The sequence below is a fragment of the Podarcis pityusensis genome (genome assembly GCF_964106645.2).
Source record: "Podarcis pityusensis genome assembly, chromosome: Z".
Classification (NCBI taxonomy): domain Eukaryota; kingdom Metazoa; phylum Chordata; class Lepidosauria; order Squamata; family Lacertidae; genus Podarcis; species Podarcis pityusensis.
The window spans coordinates 42,169,582-42,183,719 of record NC_138044.1 but is presented as its reverse complement, the minus strand read 5'-3'; the positions used below and the strand labels follow the sequence as shown (position 1 = coordinate 42,183,719).

Here is a 14,138-nt window from a genome sequence, read left to right as displayed (position 1 = left end):
GTAACCTAGGTGTAAGGTGCCATTTAGCTCCTAGCTTTCATATCTCAGTTTCTAACACCATGTATGATCCAGAGGTGCTTCCTCCTTCCTCTTAGATGAGGGATTTGTAGGAGAACACTGAAGAGCCCTGGCCAAAGTGATGCAAGGTTCTTGCAATAGTAAATTACTTTTCCCTGTGTTTCCCTGCCATTCAAACAAGCTGTAAAGTTAGCTAACTCTGGCGTCCTGCCTGACGTTGCTTTGAGTACCTCAAAACTTTCTGCACTCCAGACTAACAGAATGTAGTCAGATATATAGCTCATCTTTGGGTTTCAAATTACAGGAGATGGCATTTTATTAAGCTCTTAATGAGCCGTGAAATAAAGTCTTCTTTTTGCTTGGCACCTAAAAATGTGCTACGAAGGCATTCCACAAATGGGGAGCCACCAAAGAAAAGTTCTCCTGTTCTCCTCTCTGGACCTCTTGTGGAAGAGGTACACAAAAAAGGGCCTCAGAGGAAGATTACAGGGTCTGGGCTGGTTCATATGGGGAGAGGCGGTCCTTGAGGTATTGCGGTCCTGAGCTGTTTACGGCCTTGTAGGTTAAAACCAGCACTTTAATTGGTGCTGAAGACACTCCCCAAGCATAACCCTCTGGAAATGACTGTCCCAGTAGGACTGGAACCACCAGAAACCAGTGCTACCCACCCTTAACTCAGACAGCTGCTCCAGAAAGATACCATGGTTGAAGGTTTTAAAAGCATCTTTAAAGGCATTCCCACAAAGATAGCATTACAACAGTACAGCCTGAAAATGGCCAGTAGATAATTGATTATAAACATGGGATCAAATAAATGCATGCTTTAAAAATATCTCCTCCTACAGGCTGTTCCTATCTGGGCCAAAATACCAATTCCTGGTTCTAGTAATTCAACACAGATCAGACACATTATATCCTACCTTAAGATTGACAGTCACTTACTTATATGCTTTGGATACCTGTGGTTATTACCTCATCTAGCCCTCCCTTTTCAAAGGCTTTATTTCACAGCTCATTAAGAGCAGGACTTGGGCTGATTTACACCATGTGGCATTTTAAATGTGTTTGTGGGAGGGCCATTATCGGGGTTTTTAAAAATGTATTTTGTGTTCTCCCTTTTTATTTTTATGTTGCAAACCACCCTGTGATCTTCAGATGAAGGGTAGTATACAAATTTAGATGATGGTGATGCTGATAATAATAATAATAATAATAATAATAATAATAATAATAATAAATAAATAAAATAAAAATTTAATTGGATGAAAATTTATCTGCCAGGAAACTGATAGGATTAATGTGGCCAGCATCTGTTAAACTGATTTTGTGGTGAACTGGTTTGGTCTGTTTGAAGACTTACCGTATTTTTTGCTCTATAAGACTCACTTTTTCCCTCCTAAAAAGTAAGGGGAAATGTGTTTGCATCTTATGGAGCGAATGCAGGCTGCACAGCTATCCCAGAAGCCAGAACAGCAAGAGGGATTGCTGCTTTCACTGCGCAGCGTTCCCTCTTGTTGTTCTGGCTTCTGAGATTCAGAATATTTTTTTTCTTGTTTTCCTCCTCCAAAAACTAGGTGCGTCTTGTGGTCTGGTATAGAGCAAAAAATATGGTACCTGTTCTCATAGCAATTTCCTTGGCATTCACATTTATCTCGGAGGCCCTCTCGTTGATGAAAGTCAAATTGGTATATCCTAGGGACAGGGCCTTCTTAACTGTGGCTCCACAATTGTGGAATTCGCATTCCTCGGAGATCCTCACTTCCACTGGTCTTCAGATGTGGAGTGAAAACTCTTTTATCCCACCGGGCCGTTTTTATGGACTAGGTTTAGGCTAGTTCTTGTATTTTTCTGTGGTGGTGTGTAGTTTTAGGGTGCATTTTAACTGTTCTTATTATGTGCATGCTGCCTTGGCGGGATGTAAATAAAATAAAATTTAATTGGCCCAACCCATTCAGCTTTCCACAATGGCCCTCTTGTCCTTCTTTACAGAAATTCACAATCACCTGGTATGGACAAACATGAATATATTGGGGACAGTTGTTTCTTTTTCCCTGTCTTAGAGAGAGAGAGAGAGAGAGAGAGAGAGAGAGAGAGATGCTTCTGGTAATTTAGATGATATTTGGCCTTACAAACATTAGAAAGATTCCGGGTTTACAGTAATTGCCCAAAAGGGGGTAAAGCCAGACTTCAAGTGGCTTTTCCTCAGTTTGCAAAAGCTCATGTGCCTGGATGCAGAGGATTGGGCGAGTGATTGTTGACAAGCCAGTATGACACATTGTCCTTATTTTGCTTAGATGCACAACAGTTCTTACTTGCCCCATAGACAGAAACTGGAACTTGGTTGCACAATTCAGATACCTCATTATTTCGGAAGCTTAAATATGGGTTGGGGTGACTTCTGAATAGACAAGTCATATTTATGATGGGTGGGTCTTCCTCCAGAGGTTCCTGTACCTAGAGATGGGAGAACTGTACCAAAGGAAAGCAAGGCAGATACCGTGTTTTTCGCTCCATAAGACACACTTTTTTCCTCTTAAAATCTAAGGGGAAATGTCTGTGCGTCTTATGGAGCGAATGTGTGGTCCCTGGGGCTGGGGGGGGAACCCGGGCTTCCCCTGCCAGCCCCGACAAAGCTCCTGAGAAGCTCTGGGGTAGCCCGCGAAGCCTCTGCAGGGCAGCGGGGAGCCTTCATCCTGCTGCCCTGGGGAGGCTTCGCGAGGCTATCCCTGGCTTTTGCAGGAGGTGGGGGAAGGGACAGAGCGAGGCTCTCTCACTTCCCCCACCTCCCGCAAAAGCCCCCAAGAGCCGCGCTCCCTTTAAAGAGCTGCGCGGAGTGTGTGTGCGGCTCTTGAGGGCTTTTCCCCGAGGAGGGAGAAGGGCAGCCCATCAGTGACTGCAAGCGCCGCACACACGCTCCACGCGGCTCATGAAAGGGAGCGCTGAGCAGAGCCTGGGATGCATACAGCCTCTGCTCAGCGCTCCCTTTAAATAATATTTTTTTTCTTGAATCCCCACCCCCAAAGTAGGTGTGCCTTATGGAGCGAAAAATATGGTAATCTCTAAACCATGGTTGATTGGAAGCTGAAACCATGGTTTTGGTTTTAAACTATGGTTGGTGCACAACTGGGCTTTGGTGTGATTTTGGAACTGAGAGCCACTCCATTAGTCTTATCTGGAAAGTTTGGACAGATGGTCTAAATGCCCTTTTAGTGTTTGTCCTGCTTAAAAGAGTAACAATATTTCCCCCTTTTTTAAAGAGATCTCAAATCATTGCTAGACTTCAGGAGCCACTAGAGATCCCACCTGCAGTCCCAGCCTCAGCCTTGGTGAATGGCTGTAACATAAGGAACCATCTACTGAAGCAGCAGATAATGAGACGGCAGCAGCAGCAGCAGCTACAGGTTGGTCTCTTAGTTTCTCTGGGAAGCCAGATGACTGCTGATAAGGCTGTTATTTCAAGTGACGAGACTTCTTTAGATTACCACGGCAGAGTGATGGAACTTAAATTGCAATGCTGTTATCCCTAGGGTTAGTTCAGCAGTTGTGGTACTTGATTGAAGTCTTGCAATGGGAGCCATCTTTCCTCATGCTTGATCACCAGCCCTCCTTTCTTCGGCAAGCAGTACTGGTGTTCGAAGTCTCCCAATAACTTATCACCCCCAAGGTGGCTCACAAAGAACAACTGCACCAATGCAAATACAAATAATGCAAATGATTAAAAAAAATCAAAACAAAATCTTAAATTCCCAAAGGTATTAAAAAATAAATAAATCAAGATACATTTCTGTTCCTGCCGAAAGGGCAAAGCGTACTCCCCACCAAAAAACAAAGAAAATTAAAAGACAGCAAGAGTAAATACTTAAGCAGTCTTCTAGGGGTCCCAGATGAGTTGGAGCAAGGCAGGTAGGAAAGCTTGATGGTTTGAAAAGCCTCTCCCTCTTGGACAGAACAGAGGAGGAGAAGGAGGCAGCAGTGATCAAATGCATGGATGTGTTCAATCAGGACACGGGGAGGCACAAGTTAAGTTCATAAGAGGCTGTATGTAATCTTTGTGGGTTTGTGGAGGGGGTTGTCATATTAATATACCTTGTGAGGTTAGAAAAGAAGAGACAGACTGCTTCCTTTTTCTTTTCACTTGTTACAAAAGCTATTTTTATTAAAGCTTGAAAAGAGAAACAAAGAAAAAGCGATATGCAAAAGTTAGAATCAAATACCAAACATTTTAAACATAAAAACTTAGAAGAAAAGAAAAGAAAAAGATTTCTGATTCTCCATCTATCGGCTTTATAGACTTAACTTGCTCCATAACAGTATCTAACTCTTCTGATTTCCATAAACCAACCTTATGTCAGTCTTCAAACCCAGATATCACAAGCTCATTCTCCTTTTTGCGCAAAAAGCCCATAAGGGGTTTCCAGTCGTTAATAAATGTCAACAATGATTTTTCTCTAATTAAACTTGTCAACTTTGCTATCTCAGCAAAATCCATTAGTTTCAATAACCATTCTTCCATAGTAGGTCCTTCCAGCTTTGTGCGTATAAGAATCTTGCCGCTGTGTTCATGTATTGCAATAATCTTGCATACTCTTTTTCTTGTTGTATAGTGGTACCTCTGGTTGCAAACGGGATCCGTTCCGGAGGCCTGTTCGCAACATGAAAAGAGTGCAACCCGCAGCGGCGCTTCTGCACACGCGCGGGTTGCGATTCGCCGCTTCTGCGCATGCACGTGATGTCATTTTGCACTTCTGCGCATGCGCGAGCGGCGAAACCTAGAAGTAACCCTTTCCAGTACTTCCCGGTCGCCGTGGGACGTAACCTGAAAGAACGTAACATGAAGCGGACGTTACATGAGGTATGACTGTATATCCATTAGTCCCAGCAGGAAGAGTTCTGGTTTGAGTTGAACATTAAGCTTCAGCATCTTCTGTATCAATGTGTCTATTTGTATCCAATAGTTTTTAGCTTTTTTGCACAATAAAATGTCCCCTCGTGTTTTTGACACTTTCAGCAAACAGTTGGAACATTTTTATACATTCTAAATAACTTCTCAGGACTTAGATACCAATGGTACATCTTTACATGAAAATTCTCTTTTAAATCATAACACACTGTGTATTTTAACCCTTTTGTCCTCATATGTTCCCACTCTCCCATCTGTATATTATAACCAAAATAGATTGTTCCTAGATGGTTATTGAAGACAGCTGGTGGTCTCAGTACTCAGTGGTCTCAGAGGGAAGGCAATGAAACAACTTATTGGGGATCTGTCTAATAATACTCAGGGCAAAACTATGTGCAATTCTTGTGTGTGTGTGCACAAACTTGTGCTAAAGGTGACCAGTTTATTTGACCAGAAAAGACCAGTTCTGATTTGAAGTTATTCCAAGTAAGCACACTTCCATTTATTAATTTACATCATTTGTTTTATTATAAACTACCACCTGCCCACTTGAAATCCATGGAAATTACAAACCACTGCCCACATTTCTTTCTTCCAGGGCCTATTTTTACAGCTCCCCATCCCAATTCATGGCTAGAAACTGACTTATGTTTAAATGAAAACAGGTCTTCCAAATATTCAGTTCTGTGCACAAATGCTCAGTTCTTGGATGAGATTACAGTGTGGAGGAAAAACACACATATAGTTAATTGAGGTGGTTCCCCCTCTCTAACTTCCCTAGTCCTGGAGAGACCTTAAGATCACGTCTTGTCTACATTCTTAAACAGGTTGCTCAGCAAAGGGACAAAGCCCTTTCCTTTCATTAATAAAGGAATTCAGGGCCAATGCAACACATTTCACTGCCACCCACCAGTTGCAGCCTTCTGGTCCTCCCATCACCTCCTCATGCTGCGTGCTTCTGGGCCAGTGTGTTGTTCTCAGCAACAAATGGTTCTTTACTTGGAGCAAGGCTTTGGAGAGGGCCGATGTTGCCATCATTTTGGCAGTAGCAGATGCTGTTAAAATCCTTCACACTAAATTTCTGCAACGCCTTGTTCTAAAGAAGGGCCTTTCCTGGGACTGAGACATAGGCAAGCAGACTGGGCAGCCCTCAAGAAGTGACACTTTGCTGCAGTGTCGAAGTGGCAGCAGGGCTCCTAGACTCCAAGGTACAGGCAGCTGGGTCTTGGGGCTGGACAATGGCTGGCAGTGGTCAGCTGGCTGGCTGGCCAGCAAAATAGAATTGAGGGGCAGTCAGCAGCAGAGGACTTGAGGGGGGTCGCTGGTCTAGCATCCATCCCAAACTGCCACCTAAAACAAAGTGATCAGCTTGCCTAATGGGTGGGCTGGAGCTCTAAACCAGCTCTTCAACTTGGATGCAGGAACTGAAATGCAAACCTTTTGTTCCAGGGCTATCAAAGACATCGTAATAAAGTATATAGACCTGTCTCTGCTCTTTCAGCCAGTCGTCAACAGCTGGTAAACATCAGTTTGCATGTCCATAGAGTAACTGCATTGGGTTGTCTTCTTAACTGCAAACTTTCTGGATGGGTTTCTCTCTCTTTTCCCTTCCCACACCACCTTGCTGGATATGGGGAGAAAATCAATAGCCGGTCTTTCTGTTACCTGTTCCAAAATCACTCTGCCAAAATGTGTTTGCCTGGCTAGATTAGGACATGTGTTAGAAAGCTTTAAAAGTTCATTTGCTTTTATTTCTGTTTAAATACATGTGTTAAAATGTATCTTGTCTCGGGGTTACACATTGCCTTTTGATGGTGTTGCCCAAAAAGGCAGCCTATAAATACTTTAACTAATATCCTAATCCCTATTAACTCTAATAAAAACCAAACTTCTATGCCTGGTTCAAATGTAAATCCACAAGAAATTTTTACTGATGAACCACAGTTCGAACAAACCACAATTCCTTGAGTTCATGCATTTTTGGGAATTGTTGTTACTTAGTCACACTATTCCAATTGCAAAGGTTCATTTTTGTAGCAGTCAACTGTGGTATGTGAACATGATCTCTGTATAATGTGTTGCCTCCCACCAACATTGGGGTTCCCAATAATTCAATTTAAAATACAAAGCATCATGGTGCTTTCTAACAGCCCTTAAGGAATAGAAAACTGATACGCGATTCATCCTTTTCTGAAAGAGAGAAACAGAGAGAGAAAGAGTGAGAGGACAGAGGTGGGGGGGAATGGGGGAAAAATACCCTTCTATTGCAGCCCTTTCGCATTTCACCTGGATCTCAACCCAATGAGATTGTTTAAGAGAGTGACAGGGTGCAACAGAAGGGGAGAAACAACCACTCAGTGAAAAACGAGGTCGGGAAGTTGACAAAAATAAGAGGAAAAATTGTAATTATGTATTGATTGTATATGTTTAAAATGTTGAAACTTAATAAAATATAATTGCAACAACAACAAAAGAGTGGAACTTGTATTTGATGTGAACATTTTCCCCCCTTTCGCCTAGGAAAAGCAGAGACACAGCATGATGGGAGTATCATCTGAGCAGAGGGGTCATTTTGTGGGGCAGCTGATGAATCAGTTTACTGGTAAGGAGTTGGAGAGCATATTCTCGAAAGCTTGACCCTTTTTGTGTGTGCTGTTTTAATTCAGGGATTTCAAGGAAACTCGTAATAATACATAAATATCCTGCTTGCAGATCTTGCATGCCTTCCATTTCTGATTTGCATAAGCCAGCCTGACCCTTAATAAAAAGAAGGGTCCTTTGGAATACAAGGGGTTACATGCCTAAGGTGCTGTCAAGTTCTAGTTGTGATAGCCTCCGAACTGTAGGTTCTGCAATGTGGACTTCAGCAGAGCAAAGCTAATTTCGTATAACACAATTCCTGCATTTGCAAACTAGAGCTGAACTGTGGAATTCGGAAAAGTTAAGATATTTGAAATGCAGGCTTCACAATTTTAAATTACTGGTTCTAAATTGGATGGATAGATTTTACACGCCACTGGTGAAATGTGAATATAGCAACTCTATAAATAAACAAATAAATCATTGAGACGCAGCAGAGGAAATTGAGCTGCAGCACATTAGTTTGATTTTTAAAACATGTTTGAAGAATGTTCAGGTTACCCTTCCACCTTGTTGGGAGCTGAGGGTTCTAGTTTGACCCCAGCTAATCCCTGACACACTGGTTCTCCATGTGCAGGGAATCTTTTTACATGGAGGAGCATTCAAACATAAGATTTTAGGTTTACCTGCAAACCGAAGTGCTGAAGCCTAGCAAGAGTTGCACTCTGTAATCTTGCTGATCATTTAATTTGTCTCTAGGGCAAATTGTGTTTGAACCATTAAACCAGAACAGCTTTACTCTATTTAGCAGAGAGAGAAACTAGCTTTGCAACAGTTAAAAGTGGCACTGGCATGTGTGTGTTATATTTGTATGATATTTTGTGCTTAAAGAATTGAAATGTTGCGTGCAGAATCCAGTTTCATGCCCAGACTCTTCCTAACTTAATGCCTTGCTTGTTCCTCTATGCAGCCGTTTCCCAGCCTATGTCAGCAGATTGCACCCAGTCCATGTCGACTCCTTCTCCAAATCACCGCCTAATGTCATCTCCCCAGGGAATGTTGCAGAGTACCTTGGGCTCTGGGATCACTCAGATGGCCCCTGTGAACCAGAATACTGGGGCAGTGGTGATGATTGCACACAACCCCAGCAAGCAGCCAGGAATGTACCCACCTAATGCCGATTTCAGCCTCCCAATGCGGCAAAGCCAAAATCCCCTGGGTATGAGTTCCGGAATGCAAACGGTTCACGGCCACCCTACCCTTCGGCCTGGCATGGTGCTGGCCAGCTTTGCCTCTGGTTCCCTATCGAGCCACACTTCACAGCAGCAGCAGCAGCAGCAGCAGCACTTGAGGCAGCAGACGATGCCAAGAATGGCTAACGTCTACTCCACCTCTCCTCAGATGTGGTCACAAAGGATGCCAAATCAAAGCCAGATGGATGCCAGTATGCAGCAGTTCTCTGGCAATGCTATCTTCTCGAAGCAGAATGCAAGGCCAAATCTCTCTGGTCCGTCCTTTACCCAGTCCGTGGCACCACCCAATCAGATTGCTCCTGGGGTCCATGCCAGACAGATGCAAAAAGCCAGTATGGGACAATCAGGCCAGAACTTGGGCCCTCTGAATAACCAGAACCTGAGACCCAATCTGACAAGAGTACCTTTGCAAGCAGCGATGAATGTCATGAAGCCAATGCCGCAAGGCATAACCAGTTTTAGCCAGCTCAGTGCTGCACACGCAGTCGGCCTACCAACTTATCCTGGCTCTGCCAGCCAGTCGTCAGGATCGTTCAGCAGAATGAGCCCTGCCTCTGAGATGCAATCCCAGTACGACTTCATGGTCCAGCAAAACGATGCCCTTCTGCCTGATAACTGCAGCGATGTGGACTTTATCGATAATCTCATGAAGAATAGCGGCGGCAGCGGAAGCAGCGACGAAGAGTGGCTGAATAATTTGACAATGATAGATGACATTTTGGGGCAACAAAGCTCTGGACACGTGTGATTCTTGAGGGATGATGCTGATGGGTATGTAAATAATCTGTGCAGGACTAAAAAAAGAAAAAAAAGCATTTACAATAATAATAATAATAATAGAAATCCTCCCCTTCTTAATTAACTTGCCCAACTAACTCTTCACCTTTCTCCCAGATTTTTCAAATAGCGCTGTATATATAGTTGAATATTTTTTGTAAATTATGTTTTCCTAAACATTAAATATGGAAGTATTTATACTTCTTTGCTGGACTCTTTGTAAATATCCTATAGACTATTCTCTCCCTTTTCTCTTTCTCTTTCTCTTTTTCTCTTTCTCTTTCTCTCTTTCTCTTTCTCTCTTTCTCTTTCTCTTTCACTATTTCTCTCTCTCTCCCTCTCCCTCTCTCTCTCTCTCTCTCTCTCTCTCTCTCTCCTTTCTTATTTTTTGGTATATTAGAGGAGTTGAGTTACATCTTGTTCTAAATATGCAAATGTTAGTTTCAGTAATACTGTGTATTACAGCATCAAATATTTTATGTCCAGAAAAACAGAGTCAACAGGAAGCAAGGACTGCCACATTCCTTGCCTTCCCAAGCCCATGTAAATTTAAGATGACAGATCAACTGAATTAAAAATCAGTTTTGATCTGGCCAACAATAATTCAATCCCTACCAGGCCCAGGAATTCATCCAAGTAAATTGCTTAATAAAGGAGCTCATTGTGGCAAGCTCTTTTGCTGGACTGAAGGTGCCAACAACCTGTACACTGTTCTTTTGCTCTTTCTATGGCTGTGGTTGACCCAGGTCTGTTCCACACAATCAGTGTTTGTGCTGAATGAGTACAGCACCAAACCATGAATTGCCCATACAGACAAGCCACAGGCTGAGCATCAGAATCACCTCAAGATATAATATTTGCCGCTTGCATCAGCTACAAGTCACCAGGTGATGAGTAAGCAAGCAGTGATGTAAGCGCATGTGTGAACTGGTCCACAGGGTAAGAAGGTGGTTGATCTGAAAGACTGTGACAAATACCAAGTGCTTTTGTAGAAAATTATCTGTGTCAGAAGCGCATGCAAGCCTGAAAGCATGAATGTCGCCTTTCAGCAATTAGAAACACTTTCTGGCTTGCGCACCTCAGCAGTGTATAGTTGCAGTTTGCAGTGTATAGTTTGCAGTTTGCAGGCTATCTGTTCCTAGTTCTAAACAACTTTCGTATCTTCTTCTCTGTTTTTGATGAGACTGTCCTTCCTGCCCCCCCTTTCCATTTCTCACCTCCCAGATAAAATGTCTATAAACGCTAATAGCTTAGCTTTTGATGTTTTTCCTGTTAAATGTATATTTAAGAGTCTGTTTATAAAAGAATTCCGTTCTACTGTAAGCTTTCTTCAACAATGTTCATACTTTGTGTAATCCGATTTTAATGGCCACATCAGCATCCATTTGTATGACAATGTCCACTTCAAGCACACCAAAATGTTCTTTTTTCCTTCATACCATAATAAACTGCCAGGGAAAAATTGCAGTCACTGCATGTTTTCATTTATTCTTTTTGCTTTTGTTTTGGTAGAAAACAGCATTTTAAGTAAGCTTGCAACTGGAATGAATACTAGGCAACTTGCAGGCATTTACTATTTTTGGAGAGGGGCAAGGTCACAAGGCTTGCAACTCTTTTGGGGAAACTGAATCCCTGTTGCTAGAAAAAGGTTTTGAGACCTGCAGGACAGAGAGACTGTAGTAGTTCAGCCTTAACACCTTTTGGAAGCCCTGGTACACGAAGCAGGGAATTGGTGCCTGATCTGCAGGGTTTCCCGTTGTTGTCCTGCAATATCTACCACTGTAGTGACACCATTGGTTTCTGCCACAATAGCACAGTGCTGGCAGGAACCCACCAGTTTATGGGGAAGGGCCATATCTCAGTGGCAGAGCACATGTTCTGCATCTAGAAGGCTCCAAAAGAATCAGGTAGCAGATGATGAGGCAGATATTTCTCTCTCTGGGATCTGCTGTGTCTGTCAGGGGAGACCAGGATTTCCCAAACCTTGTTGGCCTCCTTGATGAGCTTATAAACCTGCCATCAACCTCAACCCCAAGGTCTTAGGGATGTCAATAATGTAATCCAATATATAATAAATATTTATTAATCACCAGTTGCCATTACAAGCAACCGTAAAATCTAAAAACAACAACAACCCTGTATTATTAAATATAGAGGTTTCTTATTACTAAGCGAAATGCATGCACTTTATTTCTGAAGCTCATATTTCCTAACCAAATTTTTGGCACTAAAGCTCACAAACTTCTCACCTCCCCCCCAGATCTTCATTCACCACCTCTCCCATTGATTGTAGGCAGCCTACATTAATTGTAGGCATAAGAACCATCTCCTAGGCCCCCTCCAAAATATTTGAGGGGGCCGCCCAGCAGAAGTTGATGGGCATTGCCATTCAAATGGAATGTGTGTGTGCTGTGTATAAGATCGATTATGCAGAGTGGGGATTATGTCCATCCGCCCCCGAATATTTTATTCAAGTTGCCACCCCTATGTCAGCATGGCCTCCCCCAAAAGAAAGCTCTCTTCTCAGTTATACTGGTATTTACTCCGTGTGAAATGTGGCCACAGGAAAGGGGAGCCCCCTAAGCATACACCTAGAGGTACGTCACTGCTCTACTCCTGGGCCCACAGAGGCACTTGTAGGAAAATGGGGCATTTTAATTTATTTTCATTATTTGTTTATTATATTTCCACTCCAATGTCCCTCAAGGTGTTCTCCCGCTTCCTCATGTTATCCTCACAACGGCCCCATGAGGCAGGTAAGGTACTTGCCGTAATCTTACACATTGTCAGTACTCAGGGCCGGCCCAAGACTTCATGGCACCTGAAGCAGGCCACAAAATGGCATCATGGAAGAAGGGGTCAATGGTTGAAGTGGGAATCAATGGCCATTGACTCATGGTGGGCGGGTGCAGACACCCCGTAGGGCAGCCCCTGCCATTTCCTCCCTAAGGGTAGGCAGAGACCAGCAGCACCTCCTATTCACCAAGAAGCCGCTGAAGAGGCAGCATGGGGGGCACTGCCGAGCAGGCAGCAGCTCCAACCTTTATAGAGTGTATGGCAGCCATGCCTTCCTTGGAAGCTGGGTCTGCTGCCCCCACAGATCCTGCCACCTGAGGCAGTTGCCTCACTTTTCCTCAAGGGTGGGCCGGCCCTGTCAGTACGTCATCGTGGTGTGCTTGCCATAATCTCGGCTTCTGTTCCATGAGAGGAGGGAGGATGAGCTTGTGAGTGGGGATTCTCTTGAGAGAGCGTGGCAAGGGCCTCAGAGGAAGGTGTTGCTGCCTTGGCTCAGGTCTCCTCACATGCTGTGGGTGCTTTCTGCTCCACACTCCAGCACTACCACTCTCCCCATGCTTTTCCCTTCCCCACTTTCTGCCCCTGCCCCCTTTTATACAGGGATTCTTGATGTGTGTGGGTCTGGCCACCCAGCACCTCCCACTAATGCAGGGATGCGGGAAGCTGACCATGCTGACTTGGGGGTGGGGGGTGGAGTCCAATAACATCTGGAGGGCTACAATCCCCCTTCCCAGTAATAAATGCAAACAAGAAGCCACAAGGATCGTTTAGTTGCCTCCTACGCCACCTTGCATATCCTCCGACATTCCTCAGATGGCATTTCTCATTCCCCACCTCCAACTGACCCTCCTTGAACCCCAGTTTTTCAGTGTGTCCCCCTCAGAGCATTTCCTATCAGAAGAAGGGAGACTGCTACCAACGGGACCAAGCATGCACGGCCTCCACCGTTCTGAAAAAACAACCCTTAATCCCTATTTTATTTTATCATTCAGTAGATTTACAAAAAAGAAAAACACACACCAATAAATAAATTTTAGAAAGGGGCGATATTAGACACAAATGCACAAAGCATAAAAAATAAATAAAAATAAATACTTTTTGCACTTTGCTCCCCCTTTCCCCCCATCCAACATGGCCCTGCCGTCTACCTGTCCCTCCAAGCTGGCACATCACCGTGGGGCTGGGCCTTGGTGGTGGCAGCCTCTCCTCCTCCTCCTCGCCTGCTCTCCTGCAGCCGCTACTAGCTGCCCAAGGGAGGATGCTGGCAGCAGCCGTCATAGAGAAGCCATGCAGCAGCCATTGCTGCCACTGCTCAGGACAAGTGCCAGCTCATCCTCAAGCTCAGTACTGGTGGCATGGTGGGGGAAATAGGGACATTCTGGGATGAAATCAGAAGTTGGGGTGGCTTTCGTAATTCTGGGACTGTACCTGGAAAATTGGGACACTTGGAGGGTATGGTGTTGCACCCATTGCATCTGGGCCCATGCACTTGGAGTTAGGAGCAGACTGATTGGTTGATTGCATGCATGCATGATTGTCTTCCATTACTGCCTTGGTGACTCTGCCTGAACCTGCACCTCTGCACCAACTGAGTGGAAGGCATGGGGACTGACATCTGCAGAAACAGGGGACCAGCTAGAAGCACCAGACAAAAGCTAAACGTCTGATCACTCGAAGTTGCACTGGCTTCTGAAAAGCTTCGGCTGGTCTACACACACACACACACACACACACACACACACACACTCACACACTTTATCCACAATATTTTATGGCTAGAAATGTGCTTCTTTTCCAAACTGAAAGCTGGTTCT

The 14,138-nt window shown here is 44.1% G+C and overlaps 1 protein-coding gene across 12 annotated transcripts in view; it reads left to right on the top strand.

Moving 5' to 3' along the window:
- MAMLD1 (mastermind like domain containing 1) overlaps positions 1-10,995 on the top strand; it is a 134,448-nt gene extending 123,453 nt beyond the window's left edge. For 10 of the 12 annotated variants that reach the window (XM_080991088.1, XM_080991086.1, XM_080991085.1 and 7 more), the window contains 4 exons: positions 3,276-3,419; positions 6,368-6,436; positions 7,439-7,520; positions 8,469-10,995. In XM_080991088.1, the coding sequence (XP_080847214.1) occupies positions 3,276-3,419; positions 6,368-6,436; positions 7,439-7,520; positions 8,469-9,499 (1,326 nt within the window). In that variant the 3' untranslated portion in view covers positions 9,500-10,995. The remainder of the gene's footprint in view (positions 1-3,275; positions 3,420-6,367; positions 6,437-7,438; positions 7,521-8,468) is intronic. The other 2 variants (XM_080991089.1, XM_080991083.1) reach the window with 2 other exon arrangements.
- The last annotated feature ends 3,143 nt before the right edge of the window (positions 10,996-14,138 follow it).